Source organism: Dipodomys spectabilis, unplaced genomic scaffold (assembly GCF_019054845.1).
Source record: "Dipodomys spectabilis isolate Male_0828 unplaced genomic scaffold, ASM1905484v1 ptg000030l, whole genome shotgun sequence".
Lineage (NCBI taxonomy): Eukaryota > Metazoa > Chordata > Mammalia > Rodentia > Heteromyidae > Dipodomys > Dipodomys spectabilis.
Window position 1 is genome coordinate 312,952 of NW_024870707.1, and position 17,066 is coordinate 330,017.

At 41.8% G+C, this 17,066-nt stretch overlaps 1 protein-coding gene and 1 pseudogene across 10 annotated transcripts in view; one reads left to right on the plus strand and one right to left on the minus strand.

Annotated features, from left to right (window-relative positions):
- Positions 1 to 17,066, minus strand: part of Phf21a (PHD finger protein 21A) — a 208,644-nt gene that overhangs the window by 17,884 nt on the left and 173,694 nt on the right. For 8 of the 10 annotated variants that reach the window (XM_042675995.1, XM_042675993.1, XM_042675991.1 and 5 more), the window contains 5 exons: positions 16,023 to 16,316; positions 6,540 to 6,638; positions 1,717 to 1,768; positions 975 to 1,054; positions 478 to 538 (listed from right to left, as the gene is read on the minus strand). In XM_042675995.1, the coding sequence (XP_042531929.1) occupies positions 478 to 538; positions 975 to 1,054; positions 1,717 to 1,768; positions 6,540 to 6,638; positions 16,023 to 16,316 (586 nt within the window). The remainder of the gene's footprint in view (positions 1 to 477; positions 539 to 974; positions 1,055 to 1,716; positions 1,769 to 6,539; positions 6,639 to 16,022; positions 16,317 to 17,066) is intronic. The other 2 variants (XM_042676000.1, XM_042675998.1) reach the window with 2 other exon arrangements.
- On the plus strand, positions 13,722 to 14,159 carry LOC122105095 (annotated as a pseudogene).

The window sequence follows — 17,066 nt, forward strand, 5'->3', positions numbered from 1 at the left end:
AAAGCAGTGGTCCGTCTGCTGCTACATGATGCTAAACCCTTCCTTCCAGCCAGCGATCTGCTCACTGAACTATCCTGGATGGCCTGGTGGGTTTGGGGCTGAAATGCTGGGCTAAGCCATCTCCCTGAACCAGCTCGGCCAGGAACCAGGAAAACCAGCTTTTGATTCGTCATTCACAGCCTTAGTAAGAAAACTCTCTCTCTCTCTCTCTCTCATTCTTTCTCTCTCTCTCCTTCATTCTCTCTTTCTTTCTCTCTCTCTCCTTCCCTCTCTCTCTCTCACAATTCCCTATTTCCATAGAGCTACAACAAAACTATTTTCAAAAGATAGAGAAGGTAGATCCTAGTGTGATGGGAGGAGGGGGAGGAAAGGAACCCAACACAAAAGCAATAGCAAGGCAGAGATTAAAAAAAACCAAACAACAACAACAAAAACACAAAAATAATCAAACAAAAAAAGAAAGTAAAAGACACTCACCTCTCTTCCGGGTCCCAGGATGCATTGTGCTGTTTAGGTATGTGACTGCGCTCTTCTTACGCTTTGAGGGTTGAAGAAGGAAAGGGGACTGGTTGAACATCAGGATTATCACTAACACTGGCACAATATACCTGACTCATGCCAACTAACTAGGGCTAAGCATGTCAAGGTCTCAGAGCTAATAGGGTTTATTACATATATTTGACACTCAGAGAATATATACTGAGAGATTGTCTCTGCTTCGGATTGACAGTATGGGGAAGTTAGGAGAAATACAAATTTATGGTCTCTGCTCAAACTTTGGGGAGAAAACCTAAGTGTTTTTTCCTAAGGTTCAAGCAGTAAATGATAAAAATACAAGAATGACCAGATCAAGTTCCAACATTTCAGGGCTGCCCAAGTACAAGGAGGTGTTGCCTCAGCAGGCTTTTGGATGGGAGGGATTGAGAAAGTAAAAGGCCACCATGAGGGACAGGGCAGGTGCTGGCCAGGAGTACCTCTGGCTCAAAGACTGCTCCACTGTAGACTGGATTTGCTGTTGTTCTTCTTTTTCGCTCTTGCCTCTTGCTTTGGATTTCTTGGGAAGAGAAAAGGCTTGGATCAGAAGATGGTTGTGGAGAACCAAATATCTGAACTTCATGTTTTATGTATTGGTTTTCCTCTAACAAATCAGGAACTGGGCAAAGTCTGGAGAAAAATCTATAGGACCACCTTCTGTCACCTCTTGGAAAGGAGGCCTGCATTTCTCAGAGCACTTCGAAGCCAACCACATCTGACTTGTTTTTTGACTGCTGTGTACAGAGGTCTGGATGAACTTTCTCCTTAGACTGCTAACCAAAGTTTACCATTTTTGAAATAAATAACAAGAATAGGCATAGCTTTCTAACTTAAGATTCCTGTAACTCAGTGTCTAGAAAATAAGATGAGTATTTTTCAGAGGAGCACTTGCTACTTAAAGTTGACAGTGAATGAGACTTCTACGGTAAACAGGAGTCATTTTATTTCAGACAGCTGGGGAGGTTTTCCAAGTAAAGGAGCGTGACTGAAGCTAGGAAGGAGAGGGCTTGAGCATTACACAGAGGGAAGGCAGTTTTTCCTCTAAAGGAATAAAGTCCATACCAGTTGAATCACACTCTATTTGTGTTCCAATGTTCTATTCTAGGAATTCAATCTAACACCACTTTCAGGAACAAAGCCATGGACCAGAAAGAAGGTAGTGCCAAGAATATCTTCTCTTACCTTCTAGATGGTCATGCGTTACCAGCCCTAGAGACACCATGAAGGCAAGTTTCTGTGCCAGGGAAACAAAAGAAGTACTTCAGTCTGTGTTCTCACAAAGCCCACCACAGGTTGCTGGTTATATACTTGGTAAAGCTTGCCTCGTAGTCTGACTGCTTGACAGAGGCTAAGTTCTGAGGAAGCAAGAGCAGGTGGCATCCGCTCTGAGCACTCTGGGCCACTTGATGCCAAAGAGAATGAATGAAATCTGCAGCTTCCAGTTTTTCAATGTCAAAAATCATCTTGAGCTGGGTGCCGATCATGTCTGTAATCTTAGCTACTCAGGAGGCTGAGATATGAGAATCACAGTTTGAAGCCAGCCTGGGCAGGAAAATCCTTAAGACTCATATCTTCAATTAACCACCAAAATGCCAGAAGTGGAGCTGTGGCTTAAGTGGTAAAGCAGTAGACTTAGCAAAAAAGCTCAGGGATAATACCTAGGCTCTAAGTTCAAGTCCCAGGACTGGCACACACACACAAAAAATCATGTTGAGTGACTTATTCTTCTCCTCAGAAAAATCTTAAAGATATGGTTTCATACTTATAAAAAAAAAAAAAAAGCCAGGTGCCGGTAGATCAGGCCTGTAATCCTAGCTACTCAGGAGACTGAGATCTGAGGATCACAGTTCAAAGCCAGCCCAGGCAGGAAAGTCTGTGAGACTCTTATCTCCCATTAACCACCAAAAAACTGGAAGTGGCGCTGTGGCTCAAGTGGTAAGGTGCTTGCCTTGAGCTGAAGAGCTCAGGGATAGCACCCAGGCCCAGAGTTCAAGCCCCATGACTGAACAAAAAGGAAGAAGGAGGAGGGGGGGTGGAGGAGGAGGAGGAGGAGGAGGAGGAGGAGGAGGAGAGGGAGGAGGAGGAGGAGGAGGAGGAGGAGGGGGAAGAGAGGGGGAGGAGGAGGGGGAGGAGGAGGAGGAGGGGAAGGGGGAGGAGGAAGAGGAGGATTTCAAATGTCTTTCTTGCAATAAGCCCCAAATTCTAAACCCTTCTCTTATCATGAGAATTCTTACCTGGTTACTGCCACTGACCAGACAATGAAACTGAAAACAAATGAATTTTTGGAATGACAGCAAGTAGTTCTGCATAATACTATGTTTTAGAATCAAACATGGACCTAATATTATGAAGTAATTTCTCCTAAGCCCACTCTGAGGGCCTCATCTAAAGCAAGGATAATTACAATACTGCACCCCAGATATGGAATGTTAAGATACTTTAAGCTGGACAGGGCAATGCCTTGATTTCTATTCTTTGCTTTCTTTGTTTGATGCCTTCATTTGCACATGGTTTCTAAATATACCAAATAATACATCACATTTCTAATGAATAAACAATATCATCAAAATTGGTAAGAGTTAGTAGTCATTAGTACTACATTTTGGTCTTTAAAAATCACTTTTTTTTTTTTTTTAAAGCTGGGTGTCGGTGGTTCATATCTGTAATCCTAGCTACTTAGAGGCTGAGATCTGAGGATCATGGTTCAAAGCCAGCCCGGGCATGAAAGTCTGTGAGACTCTTACTTCCAATGAACCACCAGAAAACCAGAAGTGGCACTGTAGCTCAAGTGGTTGAGTGCTGGCCTTGAGCTGAAGAGCTCAGGGACAGTGCTCAGACCCAGAGTTCAAGCCCATGACTGACAGAAAAAAAAAAAAAAATCACTTTTTTTGAGAAAGATCTTATTACAGATAGCCCAGGCTGGCTTAGAACTTGCGGCCTAACTTCAGTTTCCCAAGGACGAGGGTAATAGCTGGTGCCATCACATCGCGCTTCTTCTGTTTAAATGGAGTCTTGTGGACTTTTTCTGCCCAAGGCTAGCCTCAAATAAAATTCCCAAATCTTAGTTTTCTACTAGCTGGGATGATGGGCACATGCCATGCACCCAGGGCTGGGTTAGCAGGGGTCTTGTGAGCTTTTTGTCTGCGCTGGCTGTAAACTGAGATCCTCTTGATTTTAGTCATCTGGGTAGAACATGTGAGCTCAGGCATCCAGTTCATCTTCAGAGTTCTAAACACGGTTTTCATTTTTTTCTTATAAAAATCCAAGCACTGGCATGCATAAGGTCCTTTGTTCAATACTCAGCCCAGGAAAAAAAAAAATTGGCAAAATGTAATTAAACAACTGTCCCATTCCTTTTCCTGTCAGTACTAGGGTTTGAGCTCAGGACCTCCCACAGCCACTTGGCTTTCTTGCTTAGAGCTGGTGCTCCATCACTTAAACCATGCCACCAGGCCAGAATTTTGCTTGTTAATTGGATATGGAAGGTGTTTTTGTTTTGTTTTTTTTTTTCCTCCTCAGAATGGCTTTAAACCTCCTGAGTAGCTACGATTACAAGTATGATCCTCCAGCACCTGGCTGGGTAACTGTCCTCTTTACAGGAATAATATACTGGAAAAATTTAAGTCTGGGACTTATCCACTACTCACTTCCTAATAGTGAACATTGACATGACTATTTTGTGGTTGCCAATTAACCACATTCATCACTTTCACTATTGCTTCAAAGTATAATCAAGACAGAAGGCTGTCCACCAATGTTCTCTGTCTATAAAGTGTGGCTTGACATTCAGAATATGGCCTCTTTTAATCAAGAAACAGCATTTTTCTTGGGCACTTATATCCATCCAGCTTGTCTTTGCCAGTCTACATCAAGCCCACAAAGTAATTATTAAATAGAAAAAAAAATCTCTTATGAAACAGATTTTCAGTGGCAGACAAAATAAAAAGTTGTCAAGAGGTTTTACCTTACACGTATCATACATATGCCAAGAGCGAATTCATTCTTGACATGCCAGTAGTTCCGTTCAGCTACAATGGCTGCCCCCCACTTCCCACACCCACCATCTGATACTGACATGAGATACCTTTCAGTTTCTTTCAGTAAGGAAATTTTGTTAATAATTTGTTTTATTTTCCTCTACCTGGTGTAGTATTTGTCATTAATTTTGTGGATAGTTTTACAAGTTTCTCAGATTTTCTAGAACTAATACTTATTTTAGGTTTAAGTTTTGGTCTGTTCTTTAAAGGTAAAATTAAAAATTCATTCATTGCATATCAGAAAAAATAATATTTGGCACATTTAGGAAAACCTCAACTGGTTCAATACATCATTGTTTCTTTATAAAAAATATTGATATGATGCTCTGATGGCTTCATGCCATTATTTGACATGGTTTCATTACAAAGAATGCATAGAAGATAAAGGGAAATAGATTACTGGCCTAATAAAATCCAGCTATCAGATATTCATCATTATATTACCTGTCCACATTTTTATTTTATAGGTGCTTGTACAAAAGCATCACACTAAACTGTTTTCTTGTCTACAGACATACAGATAAGAGTCATATTCTTTATTTGTACCAGTGTAGTTTCTATTTATGCTTGTAATCTTAAACTAAATTGTAATTTAGATGTCAGCATTTTCATCTCCCCTTTTCTGCTTCAATGACCTACTTTTGAGCTACTAATTCAATTTGCATTTGGGGTTCTAATGCAATAAAATGGTAATAACACAACTGTATATTTGCTGGGCACTGGTGGCTCATACCTGTAATCCTAGCTAATTACTCAGGAGGCTAAGATCTGAGGATCACAGTTCGAAGGCAGCCCAGGTAAGTAAGTCCATGAGACTCTGATCTCCCAATTAGACACAGAAAAAGCTGGAAGTTGTGCTGTGGCTCAAGTGGTATAGTGCTAACCTCGAGCAAAAAAAAAAAAAAAAGCTCAAGGACAGCACCTAGGCCCAGAGTTCAAGCCCAGGACCAGCAAAAAAAAAAAAAAGAGAAAAAGAAAAAAAAGAACTGTACATTTAACAAGTGCAATCAATATGCAAACAGGTTAGCTGAGCGAATTAGACATCTTACAAATGTCTGAGACAAACAGAACATTCTAATCATTAGGAATGTAACAGAATACCTGGGAAAATTATCATTAATCTTACATTTCAAATGTGTAAGATGTACATGAATGTCATTTCAAAACTTTTCCTTTGAAACACCAAAGTGGTAATAATGTGCCAGTCACCAGCCCTCAGGACTGCACACTTAAATCCATTCAAGTTTTAGGTTGGTTTTTGTATGTTTGTTTGTTTTTTGCTTGTTTGGTGGTATTGGAAGCTGAAGTTGGGACCTCGAAATTGTTAGACAGATACTCTATCACTTGAACCATGCTTCTAGCCCTCTTTGCTTTGTGTTATTTTGGGTTATATAGTGAGTCTTGAACTTTTGTCTAGCCAGCCTAGAGTGCAATCTTCCTACTTACACTTCCCATTAAGTGGGATGAACGAGTTCACACCACTATGCACAGCTATTTGTTGAGATAGGGGTTCCACAAGCTTCTTGCCTGAGATGGCTTTGAAACTGAAATATTCCCCATCCCCAGTTGAGTAGCTAGGATTACAGGAGTGAGCTGCTGCACCTGGCCCACTAACAGTGAAAATAGCAAAAGAAAAAGAACGTCAAGTGATTCAGAAAGCAGATGTCTTCCAGAATGTGGTGGTACATGTCTATAATCCCAGATATTGGGGAGGCTGAAGTCAGAGGACCATGGTCCAAGGCTAGTCCTAAGCAAAAACACAAGGCCCTATCCAAAAAACAAACTATAAACAAAAGAACTAGGGGAGTGGTGCAAGTGGCAATGTTTGCCTAGTGAGCTTGCAGCCCTGAGTGCAATCTGCAGTACATCTAAAAATATGAAATAAAATAAAGATAAAACAAAAGCAGATATCCTGCCTCTTGTGTAAGAATAAACCCACATCACAGGCCTTTGGAGAGCTGGGCCTACCTGAGGGTTCTCTTCCCGTTTTGGTTTGGGTGCAGCAGGTGGGGTGATGGTGCGGCTCTCTGTTTGCTTCTCGTCTGTTTCGGTGTGAGATTTAACTGTCTAGGAGAGAAAAATTAAATGAAAATTCAGAACTCACTTTTTATTAAAAGAGTGAAAGCAAACGGTGGTTGAAGTATGATCACGAAGAAAGAAAGGAACATACTCAAATGAGGAAGCATGAAAAAGGAGTTTGTATCATGCATTTTTCGGGGGGGGGGGGGAGGGGGAGTGAAGTGTAAAGCCCCTGCTGGAGATATCAAATGGCATAACCGGAGTTAAAGAGGAACCTAAACATGACAACAATCTCTAAATTATAGAAAAAGAAATCCACAGTACAATTTTGTACACACTGCTCATTTCTGTACACGGTAGGGTACAGGGTAGTTTCCCAGAAGCAAGCACACATCATTACATAGGCCAAGCTCTAATCAATGGCATGCTTAATAGCCAGACAATGTAAAAGACATGCTATGCTTCAAATTAACTCCAGTCACAATGTAGAGGGGCTGGAGATTTACTCCTACTTGGGATACTTAAAATCTCCTATACTGTGAGAGGAGAGATTGGACTGCTGTCTTACGAGAGGCTAAAGTTCTGATTCATTCCAACCCCTTCGAGAAGCACCTGCTTATACATATAACACACTAGCTGCAGTACACAAATGGTGGCCAGCCAGGATCCAATGCCTAGTTCATTTTTATGAAGTTCTATAAATACCGAAATGACTTTAAAACCAAGGATATACAGCTATAAATACAAATCTAATTGTGCAGTTTTTCAAATGGAAAATTTTGTGGATAGCCTTTTCATATGCTAACCTAAGTAATTAAAAAGAGGTTATCTTATTGTTGATGGGCAGAGTCAAGTATGAGACTCAACTACTAAGTGGGCACCAAAAGTCCTCAAGAATCCTGATGCTGTGAAATGTTTTATTAGACCTGAAAAACGAACAGAATGACAAAACCTTCACTCTCTTCTGAGTCACTTCCATTGTCCCCCTCTGCTTTCCATCTTATACACTAGGACACAGTGAGGACTGTTAGCGACCACAGCTCTGGGGCATGCATGTTGCCTTCCCCCCCTCCCTCTACACTATAACCCACTTGGGGACGGTCTCATGTACCCTTGTTCTGTTTTGCTCTTTTGTCTCTAGCATCTTTTGTCTCTAGTATCTCATGCGTGCAGATATTCAGTAAGGAGCTACTGATCTTGAGTGACGTATAGGATCTATCAGGAAAAGTGTTCACATTTCTCTTTCCACTCTCCTGCTCTATCCTCCTGCTCCCTTTGCAAGTTTTTAACTTAAGTAAAAAGAACACAGTTTCTCCACGAAATAAGCCTCTAATGAGAGGGCAGTTCACAGTGACATTTTTAAAGGCTCTGAATACTCAGAAAGCTTATTTTCATGTCTCACTGACTGCAGGACAGAGCACCAAGAAGGTCGATCCTAAGAGTCTGCTGTTCTGTCCCACGGCTGTGGGCAGCAGCAGCCTAACGCGGAGGAAGCACTTGGTAGCAAGGCCCTAGAAAAGGACCTATCAGCCCATCTCCCTATCTGAGGGCTCTAAATCCCAACAAATAAAAATAAAATGATCCTTCAACAGCAGGGGAGTAGCCTTTCTCACATGGGTCTCTTTCTGAGAAAAGCCATGTGCTTCATTTTTAGCAGCACTATGAGAGACTCAAGTGGTAAGGAACTAAGCCCCTTGCCTACAGCCAGCAAGCAAGGACTCTAGGCCTGCTTCCATCCATATGACTAGCCTGGAAGTAAACTATTTAGCTCCAGACCCAGGCAATTTTTTGACTGCACACAAGTGAAGGCCTCTGAGTCAAAACCACCCAGCTAGGCTTCAGACCAGAAGGCAGTAGAACAGCATCTTCAAAGAGATGAGAACAACCCAACAAGGTAATAATGAAATTCTATAACCTGTAAAAACTATTCTTCAAAAATGAGGTAGAAGGTCTGGGCATTGGTGGCTCATGCCTGTAATCCTAGCTGAGATCTGAGGATCGCAGTTCAAAGCCAGACCAGGCAGGAAAGTCTGTGAGACTCATATCTTCAATTAACCATCAGAAAACTGAAAGTGGCGCTGTGGCTCAAGTGGTAGAGCAGTCACCTTGAGCTAAAAGAACTCAGGGACAGTGCCCAGGACCAGAGTTCAAGCCTCACAACTGACAAAAAAAAAAAAGGAGGGGGGGTGGAAATAAGGGTATCCTCAGACAAACAAAAGCTGAGAACATGCAGTACTCATGCACCTGCCTTCAAAGAATTTCTAAAAAGGAGTCCTTCATGCTGAAATGGAAGATTAATTAGTAACTTGAAGCCATATGAAGAAATAAGAACTCCAGGAAAGGCAATTACACAGGCAAATGTAAGAGGCAAATGTAGTACAGCAGCTCTGATTTGCAACTGTTCATTGTATTTCCTATACAAAAAGACAAATGCACAAAACAATCATCTTAAATCTATAGTAGTAGGCATTCAACAAATAAAGATGCAATTTGTGATGACAAATGAGGATAAGAGCTGTTCAGGAACAATTTCTTAATGTTACTGAAGTCATATTGTTAACTTAGGTTTTGGGGTTTTTTATTTTTATTTTGTTGTTGCTGTTGTTTTGCCCATGCTGGGGCTTGAACTCAGGGCCCAGGTGCTGTCTCTGAGCCCCTTTGTGCTCAAGGCTAGCATTCTACCACTTGAGCCACAGCACCACTTCTATGTTTTTCTGAATAGTTTATTGGAGATAAGAGTCTTATGGATTTTTCTGTCTGGGCTGGCTTTGAACTGTGATCCTCAGATCTCAGCCTCCTGAGATAGCTAAGATTACAAGCGTAATAATCTTAGCACCCAGCTAACTTATGAATATTAAGTGTGTCCCTCAGTGACGGTTAAGAAAATAATTTAAGGGGCTGGGAAGGTGGCTCAGTGGTAGAGCGCTTGCCTTGCAAGCCTGAGGCCCTGGGTTTGATTCCTCAGCACCACATAAGCAAAAAGAAAAAAAAGCCGGAAGTGGCGCTGTGGCTCAAGTGATAGAGTGCTAGCCTTGAGCTGAAGAGCTGAGGGACAGCGCCCAGGCCCAGAGTTCAAGCCCCACGACCGGACCCCCCCCCCCAAAAAAAAAAGAAAATAATTTAAGAAATATATGAATGGAAAAGAAAATGAAGACATGACAATAGTAGAAAAAAATACAACTAGAAAAAAATATAAAAAACTGTGTGGGAGGAATAAATACATAAGTAAAATACATGTAGTATATGTATTTTATGTACATGTAGTATAAGTATGTATAGATATATACATATAAATAAGGTAGTAAACAAACAGTTAAAATGGCTTAAGTCCTTCCTTCAAGAATCACTTCAAAGCTAACCAAATTAAACTCACCACTATAAGACAGGGTAGCATGGATAAAATAAACAAGCCAACAATTTGCTGTATCCTAAAGCTCATTTAGAATGGGAAGAGCAAAAGTATTGAAAATGAAAGCGTGAAGAGACTTTTCATCCAAAAGTAACTAAGAAGATTCAGGGATGAATATCAGACAAAATTGACTACAAGTCAAAATCCATAACAAGAAACAACAGCCATTACAGAAGAACAAAAGAGTCAATGTAGAAAGAATATACAACAATTATAGCATATGCACACCTAACAACAGAGTTCCCAAACATATGAAGCACATACTGGCAGATGTGAGGCGGGAAACAGACTGCTCCACAATAAAGGATGATTTCAATGCCCTACTTTACATAATAGAAGTAACATGCAGATAGAAGATTAATAAGCAGCACTATAAACCAATTAGACCTAACAGACATCTAAAGAACACTAGTCAGTAATAGTGCATGCATTTTTCCCAAGTGCACACAGACCATTATCTAAGATAAGCTGTTTTTTAGGATATAAAACAAATAACAAACTTTAAAAATAAAAAGCCCTGAAATCATACTAAAAGTATAGAATCTAGCAATCAGTTACAGAAGGAAAAGTCTTCATAACCAAAGATTTCAAGTTACTAACCTAACTTAATAGTTTATGAATCACAAAAAAAAGAACTAAGCCCAAGCACTGGTGTTCCATGCCTCTAATCCTAGCTACTCAGGAGGCTGAGATCTGAGGAATGTGGTTCAAAGCCAGCCCAGGCAGGAAAGTCTGAGAGACTCTTATCTCTAATTAACCAGAAAACCAGAAGTGGTGCTGTGGCTTAAAGCGGTACAGCACTAATCTTGAGTGAAAAAGCTCAGAGGTAGCATCCAACAGACCCTGAGTTCAAGCTCCATGACAAAAAAAAGAACTTAGAACAAAACTAGCAGTAGGAAGAAAATCATGAAGACTAGAGTTAAATAAAATACAGACAAACAACAGAATCTACAAAACCAAAAGTTGATTCCTTGAAGAAAAAAAAAGTAAAAATGTATAAACCATTTAGAGTAAAAAAAAAAACTATAATAACTAAAATCAAAAAATGAAATTGGGAGGACTGGGAATGTGGCTTAGTGGTAGAATGCTTGCCTAGCATGCATGAGGTCCTGGGTTCCATTCCTCAGTAACACACACACACAGAAAAAGCCAGAAGTGGAGCTGTGGCTCAAGTGGTAGAGTGCTAGCCTTGAGCAAAAGAAGCTCAGAGACAATGCCCAGGCCCTGAGTTCAATCCCCAGAACTGGCAGAAAAAAAAGTAGGTAGGAACACTACTCATAGTCCCATAGCAAAAAAAAAAAAGGGGGGGGGGTTTCAGAAAGATAATTAATATACTAATGAATTGAAAAACAGGAGAAATGGAAAAAATACCTAGAAACAATCTTATTATTGACACTGATCCAAGATGAGGAAGAAAAATCTATACTGATTTATAAACTTTGAAACAGTCATCAAAATTATCACCAAAAACAAAAGTACTATCACATAGCTTATCAGTTCTATAAACCATTAAGACCTGTAAATCCTAGCTACTCAGGACTCTGTGATCTGAGGATTGTGGTTCAAAGCTAGCTAGAACAGAAAAGTCTGTGAGACTCTTATCTCCAATAAACTACACCAAAAAGCCAGAAGCTCTGGCTCAAGTGGTAGAGCATTAACTGAGCAAAAGAAGCTTAGGGACAGCACACACACACACACACACACACACACACACACACACACACACACACACACACACACACACACACACACACACACACACACACACACACACACACACACACACACACACACACACACACACACACACACACACACACACACACACACACACACACACACACACACACCCTCAAACCATTAAGGAAGAATGAGTAGCAATCCTTTTCAAAGTCTTCACTCCTTCACATCCTGCTTTTTGCAGGTTAATTGGAGATAAGAGTCTCTTGTATTTTCCTGCCCAGGCTGGCTTCAAACCATGATCTGCAGATCTCAGCCCCCTGAGTAGCCAGAATTACAGGCATGAACCTGTAATTTCTTAAACCTCAATTAATGAGGTTTAAGAAAAAAAGCTTTCTTAGTGAGGGATGTAACTCAATGGTAGAACATGAGTGAGGCCCTATCTGTGGATTCTCAGAACTCAGCGCGCCCCCCGCCCCCCAATCCATCTCTGTCTTATAAAAGTGTAAGATGATGCAGACAGTGCTGATACAGCAGGGCATCCTGAGGATGTACCTAAGCTAATGGAAGGCAGCCTCCAAATAACAGGTTCACAGAGTGGATGACACAGCCTTCTACTAAGGGAAGATGCCATCTAGGCCTTTAGAAGATGTCATCCATGACAGGGCCTGGCTTTGGAGTTTCAAAGGACAGGCTGCCTCTTGCTAGGCCAAGGGTCATTTATCATCCAGAGATCCTAGGGCCCTTAAGAATCATCTTAAATCCACTCTGTCAACTCTGGAACAGTGCAACAACAACGCCCAGATGGTGGCTCATTTGTCTACACGGTGGTTCCTGAGGATCTTTAGTCACTGTTGAGACCTACTACGCAGACTAAAAGATTCCTTTCAACAAAACAGGTGCTCAGTGACAGGGCACCTGCTCACCCCTAGCTCCGATGGCCTCGTACAAAGAGCTCTGTGTTGTTTTCATGCCCGCTGACCCTGCAGCCCATAGAGCAGGGAGGGACAAATACGTTACATAAGCTATAACTGCCTTACATCAGGAATCCTCTGATGGACCTGGAAAGGCTTCAGTATTCTAGACATTGTTAAGAACATTCATGACTCGTAGGATGAGGTAAAACATCAATAATAGAACTTTGGTATGATTGCAACCTTCATAGGTAGCTTTGAGGGGTACAAGACCTTAGTGGAGAAAGTCACTGCAGAAGTGGTACGAATAGAAAGAGGGCTAGAGTTAGAAGTGGAACCTGAAGTGGAACCTCAATCTCGTGATAAAGAGCTACTTCTTATAGATGAGTACAAAAGGAGTCATTTCTTAAGATGGAATCTATCCCAGCAAAGATGCTAGGGACATTGTCAAAATGACAATGAAACATTTAGATTAAATATGCTTTGTTGATAAAGAGCAGCAGGGTTTAAGAAACTGAAAAGATTCCAATTCTGGAGAAGTTCTATTATGGGTAGAATGCTATCAAATAGCTTCACATGACACAGTATCTTTCAGGGAAAGAAGTCAGCAGATACAGCCAACTTTATTGTTGTCATAAGGAAATTGCCACAGTCATCCCAACCTTCAGCACCCACCACTGCAACTGTTACCAGCCATCATCCTCAAGGCAAGACCCTCCACTAGCAACAGAGATCACCACTTACTGAAGACCGATTGGTCAGTTGTGGGGGTGGACTTAGAGCCTGGGCACTGTCCCTGAGCTTTTTCACTCAATGCTAGTGCTCTACCACTTTGAGCAACAGTGCCACTTTCTGGTTTTCTGGTAGTTAACTAGAGATAAGAGTCTCATGGACTTTTCTGCCTGGGCTGGCTTTGAATCGTGATCCTCAGATCTCAGCCTCTGAGTAGCGAGGATTAAAGGCATGAGCCCCCAATGCCCTGCATCCCCCCCGCCCAAGCAACAGAGTACTTTTAAACTAAGGTACATACATATTTTAGACATAATGGTATTATTGCACACTTAAGACTATAGTGGACTGCGTATCACCTGTATAATAAGAATAAAAAATTTAAGCCTTTTCAACAAGATGGTGCCAAAAGTGAAGGGAGCTTTTGCCCCTCCAAAGCTGAAGCCAAGACAAAAGGCTTTGAAGGCCAAGAAGGCAGTGCTGAAAGGTATCCACAGCCACAAAAATAAGGTAAGCACTTCACCCACCTTCCGGTGGCTCCAGAGATAGCCCAAATACCCTCGGAAGAGTGCTCCGAGGAGAAACAAGCTTGACCACTACACTATCACCAAGTTCCCCTTGACCACTGAGTGAGTCATGAAGAAGGCAGAAGACAACACAGCTGTGTTCATTGCGGATGTCAAGGCCAACAAGCATCAGATCAAACAGGCTGTGAAGAAGCTCTGTGACAATGACGTGGCCAAGGTCAATACCCTGATCAGACCTGATGGAGAGAAGAAGGCATGTGTTCCACTGGCTCCTGATTATGATGCTGTAGATGTTGCCAAAAAAACTTGATCATCTAAACTGAGTCCAGCTGGCTAATTATAAATATACATTTTTTTCCACAAAAAAAGAATACTATAGTACAGTGCAAACATAACTTTAACTTTGTGGAACGCTAAGGTTCCTTGGGAGTTCTCCAAGAACCAGCACAGGACACAGGGTCTTCCAAACTTATTTTCTCCCAAGTCTTACATTTGAGAATTTGACTTTCAATATATTAATATAACGGTCTGCTGCCAGTAGGTCTCAAAAATTCTGACCTAAAATAATATAACACCATTGATTTTTAAATATTTCTAAGAGTACTTCTTTAGGGTTCCCTACCTGTTAGAACAGTGATAGGAGCTTTTTACTTTTTGTTTTTTCTTTTGTGCTGGTACTGGAGCTTGAACTCAGAACCCTGAGCGCTCAGATTTTTCTGCTCATGGCTAGTGCTCTACTACTTTAAGCCATGCCTCCAGTTCTGGCCTTTTACTAGTAAACTAGAGATAAGACTCTTGCAAATTTGTCTACCCAAGCTGGCCTGGAATCTTGATCCTCAGATCTTAGCCTCCTGAGTAGCTAGGATGATAGGTGTGAGCCACCAGCACTTGGCTAGACTCTTTCTTATGTTTCTTTTTTTTTTGTCGGTCATGGGGCTTGAACTCTGGGCCTGGGCACTGTCCCTCAGCTCTTCAGCTCAAGGCGAGCGCTCTACCACTTGAGCTACAGCACTACTTCCGGCTTTCTAGTGGTTCATTGGAGATAGGAGTCTCATGGTCTTTCCTGCCCGGGCTGGCTTTGAACCGAGATCCTCAGATCTCAGCCTCCTGAGTAGCTAGGATTACAGGCGTGAGCCACCGGTGCCTGGCTTTCTTATGTTTCTTAAAAAAAGATTTTGGCAGTTTCTTTTCTGAGCACAAGGTCTGGTATGTGATAAGCTGCCTGGGTTCAAGTCTGGTGCTGTATGTGCCCAAGGCTCCTCTGTTCAAGGAGGCTAAGTACATGAAGAAGCTTTTCATCCCCCACCATGTCACTGCCCTCTTGGCATCTTGGTCTACCATCCAGAATTGGAAGACAAGGATCCCCAGAGGCTATTTTCACAGGAATGAGAGGTCAGGCCTGAGCAATCAGAAATAGGTCAATGACTTCTTAAAGCAACTGTCTAAAAAGGGGATGCTTTTCTTTGCAAATTTCTTTTCTCTCTTTACTGTTTTTTTTTTTAATCAAATAGATAAAATGATTATGTAGAAGTCCTTGATTTGGTTTGGTTTTTAGAGAGCTGCCATAATACCTTTAAGGTTTTTATGGAAGTTCTGCTATTTCTAGTCTCAATAATTTGAGATAAAGTTGATGGGAAAATATAAGCAAAAGGTTTCAATATTTGAGCTAAAATGCCTGCTTCTTCCAGACTTAAAGGGATGGTTTTTGGAAATTTTAATTAGTTTGTTTGGGTGCATGCCACTAGCAATAATAGAGAAAAATATTTAACGTGAGACCCTTTCTCTGCTGAGTTTAGTCATCCTTACTTTCACGGTCATCTCATCTGTGTTCTTATTGGGCTGAAGCTAATATGGCGTTTTCTGTTTACTACATCCTCACTGAGGCAGCAGATCACTTCAGTGAATTTCTGCATCAGAGCCAGCAGGGGGAGCTCACTCACACAAGAATCTGAAGCCCATCTGCAAGGGGAATGAATGGTGGAAAAGCAATCCAACTTTCTTCAGTAAGCATGGCCTCTTTTGCATGTGGAGGAAACAGCATACAATAAGCAGCAGAATATTGACAAAGGTGCTTAGATGAGGAGCCCTTGAAAAGGTGCACTGAGAGATGGCTCAGCAGCCATTGCTTCAGGGCAGGGCTACTGCCCACAGCAGGTGCATATTTTGCCCGTACCTGTTTTTCAAGGCTTGGCTTGCTAAGCTGTACAGTTTGAGGTCCAGCGAGTCTGGTCCCTGGAGTAGCTATCACAATGCTGGTGAGCTGGGCCATGGGGAACGTTTTGGCTATGGTTGCGGTCTGCCCATTGACGACACGGACAGGGTGGATGGAATTCTGGGAAGTGGGGAGGGTTGTGGGGGTAAACTTGGTCAGCATGACAGGCCTCTGGATAAGTTGAGGAGCTGCAAGCATGGGAGGAGGTGCTGGGGCGATAGGAATGTTATTCTGAGCCACAGGCTTGGGTCGAACCTATGGGGGAAAGAGAATAATTATTGTATTACTTAAAGAAACTTCTCAAGTCCTATAAGTCTAAACCATGCCAACTCTTCCATATCAAATATGTGACGCGGTACTTACAGATCTCAGGACATATCTTATAAAAGACTCACTCATCAGTTCCTAAGAGGATGCAAAACTACCCTAGCATGTGGTACTTCTGATTCTAAACCCTCGATTCCTCTGCTATGCAGGGGTTAGAGGCCTGGCCCAGAGACTGGTCCCACCCAGAACTTGTGCCCAGTATAAAAGTAATGCTGCTGAATTTTTACTTATCTAAAGCTTCAGTTCACCTACTTTTGCCCCTCTTGACTACTCCTTCCATCTCCTTTTGTGGGCTCACTTCTCTGTTAAACAGTTGTATTTCTCAGGATGAGGTCCTGGAACTCCTCTTCTTCCCAGTGTCCTTACTCTTCCTAGAAGCCCTTGGCCAGACTGCAGCCTCTCTTCCCATCTCTATGCTGTAGCTTTCACTTTTACCTTTGGATCAGAGACACTTCCTGAAGTGAAGAGTCATACTAAACCAGACATTACTACTTGGACCTCTCATGAGACTTTCAAAATCATTATGTCTCCCACGTATCAATTTCTTGCTCTAAGTCTCCGCTCTTCCTTTAATCACCTCCATAAATGGCATTTCTTTTCTTTTTTCTTTTCTTTTCTTTTGGCGGTCATGGGGCCTGAACTATGGGCCTGGGCGCTGTCCCTCAGCTCTTCAGCTCA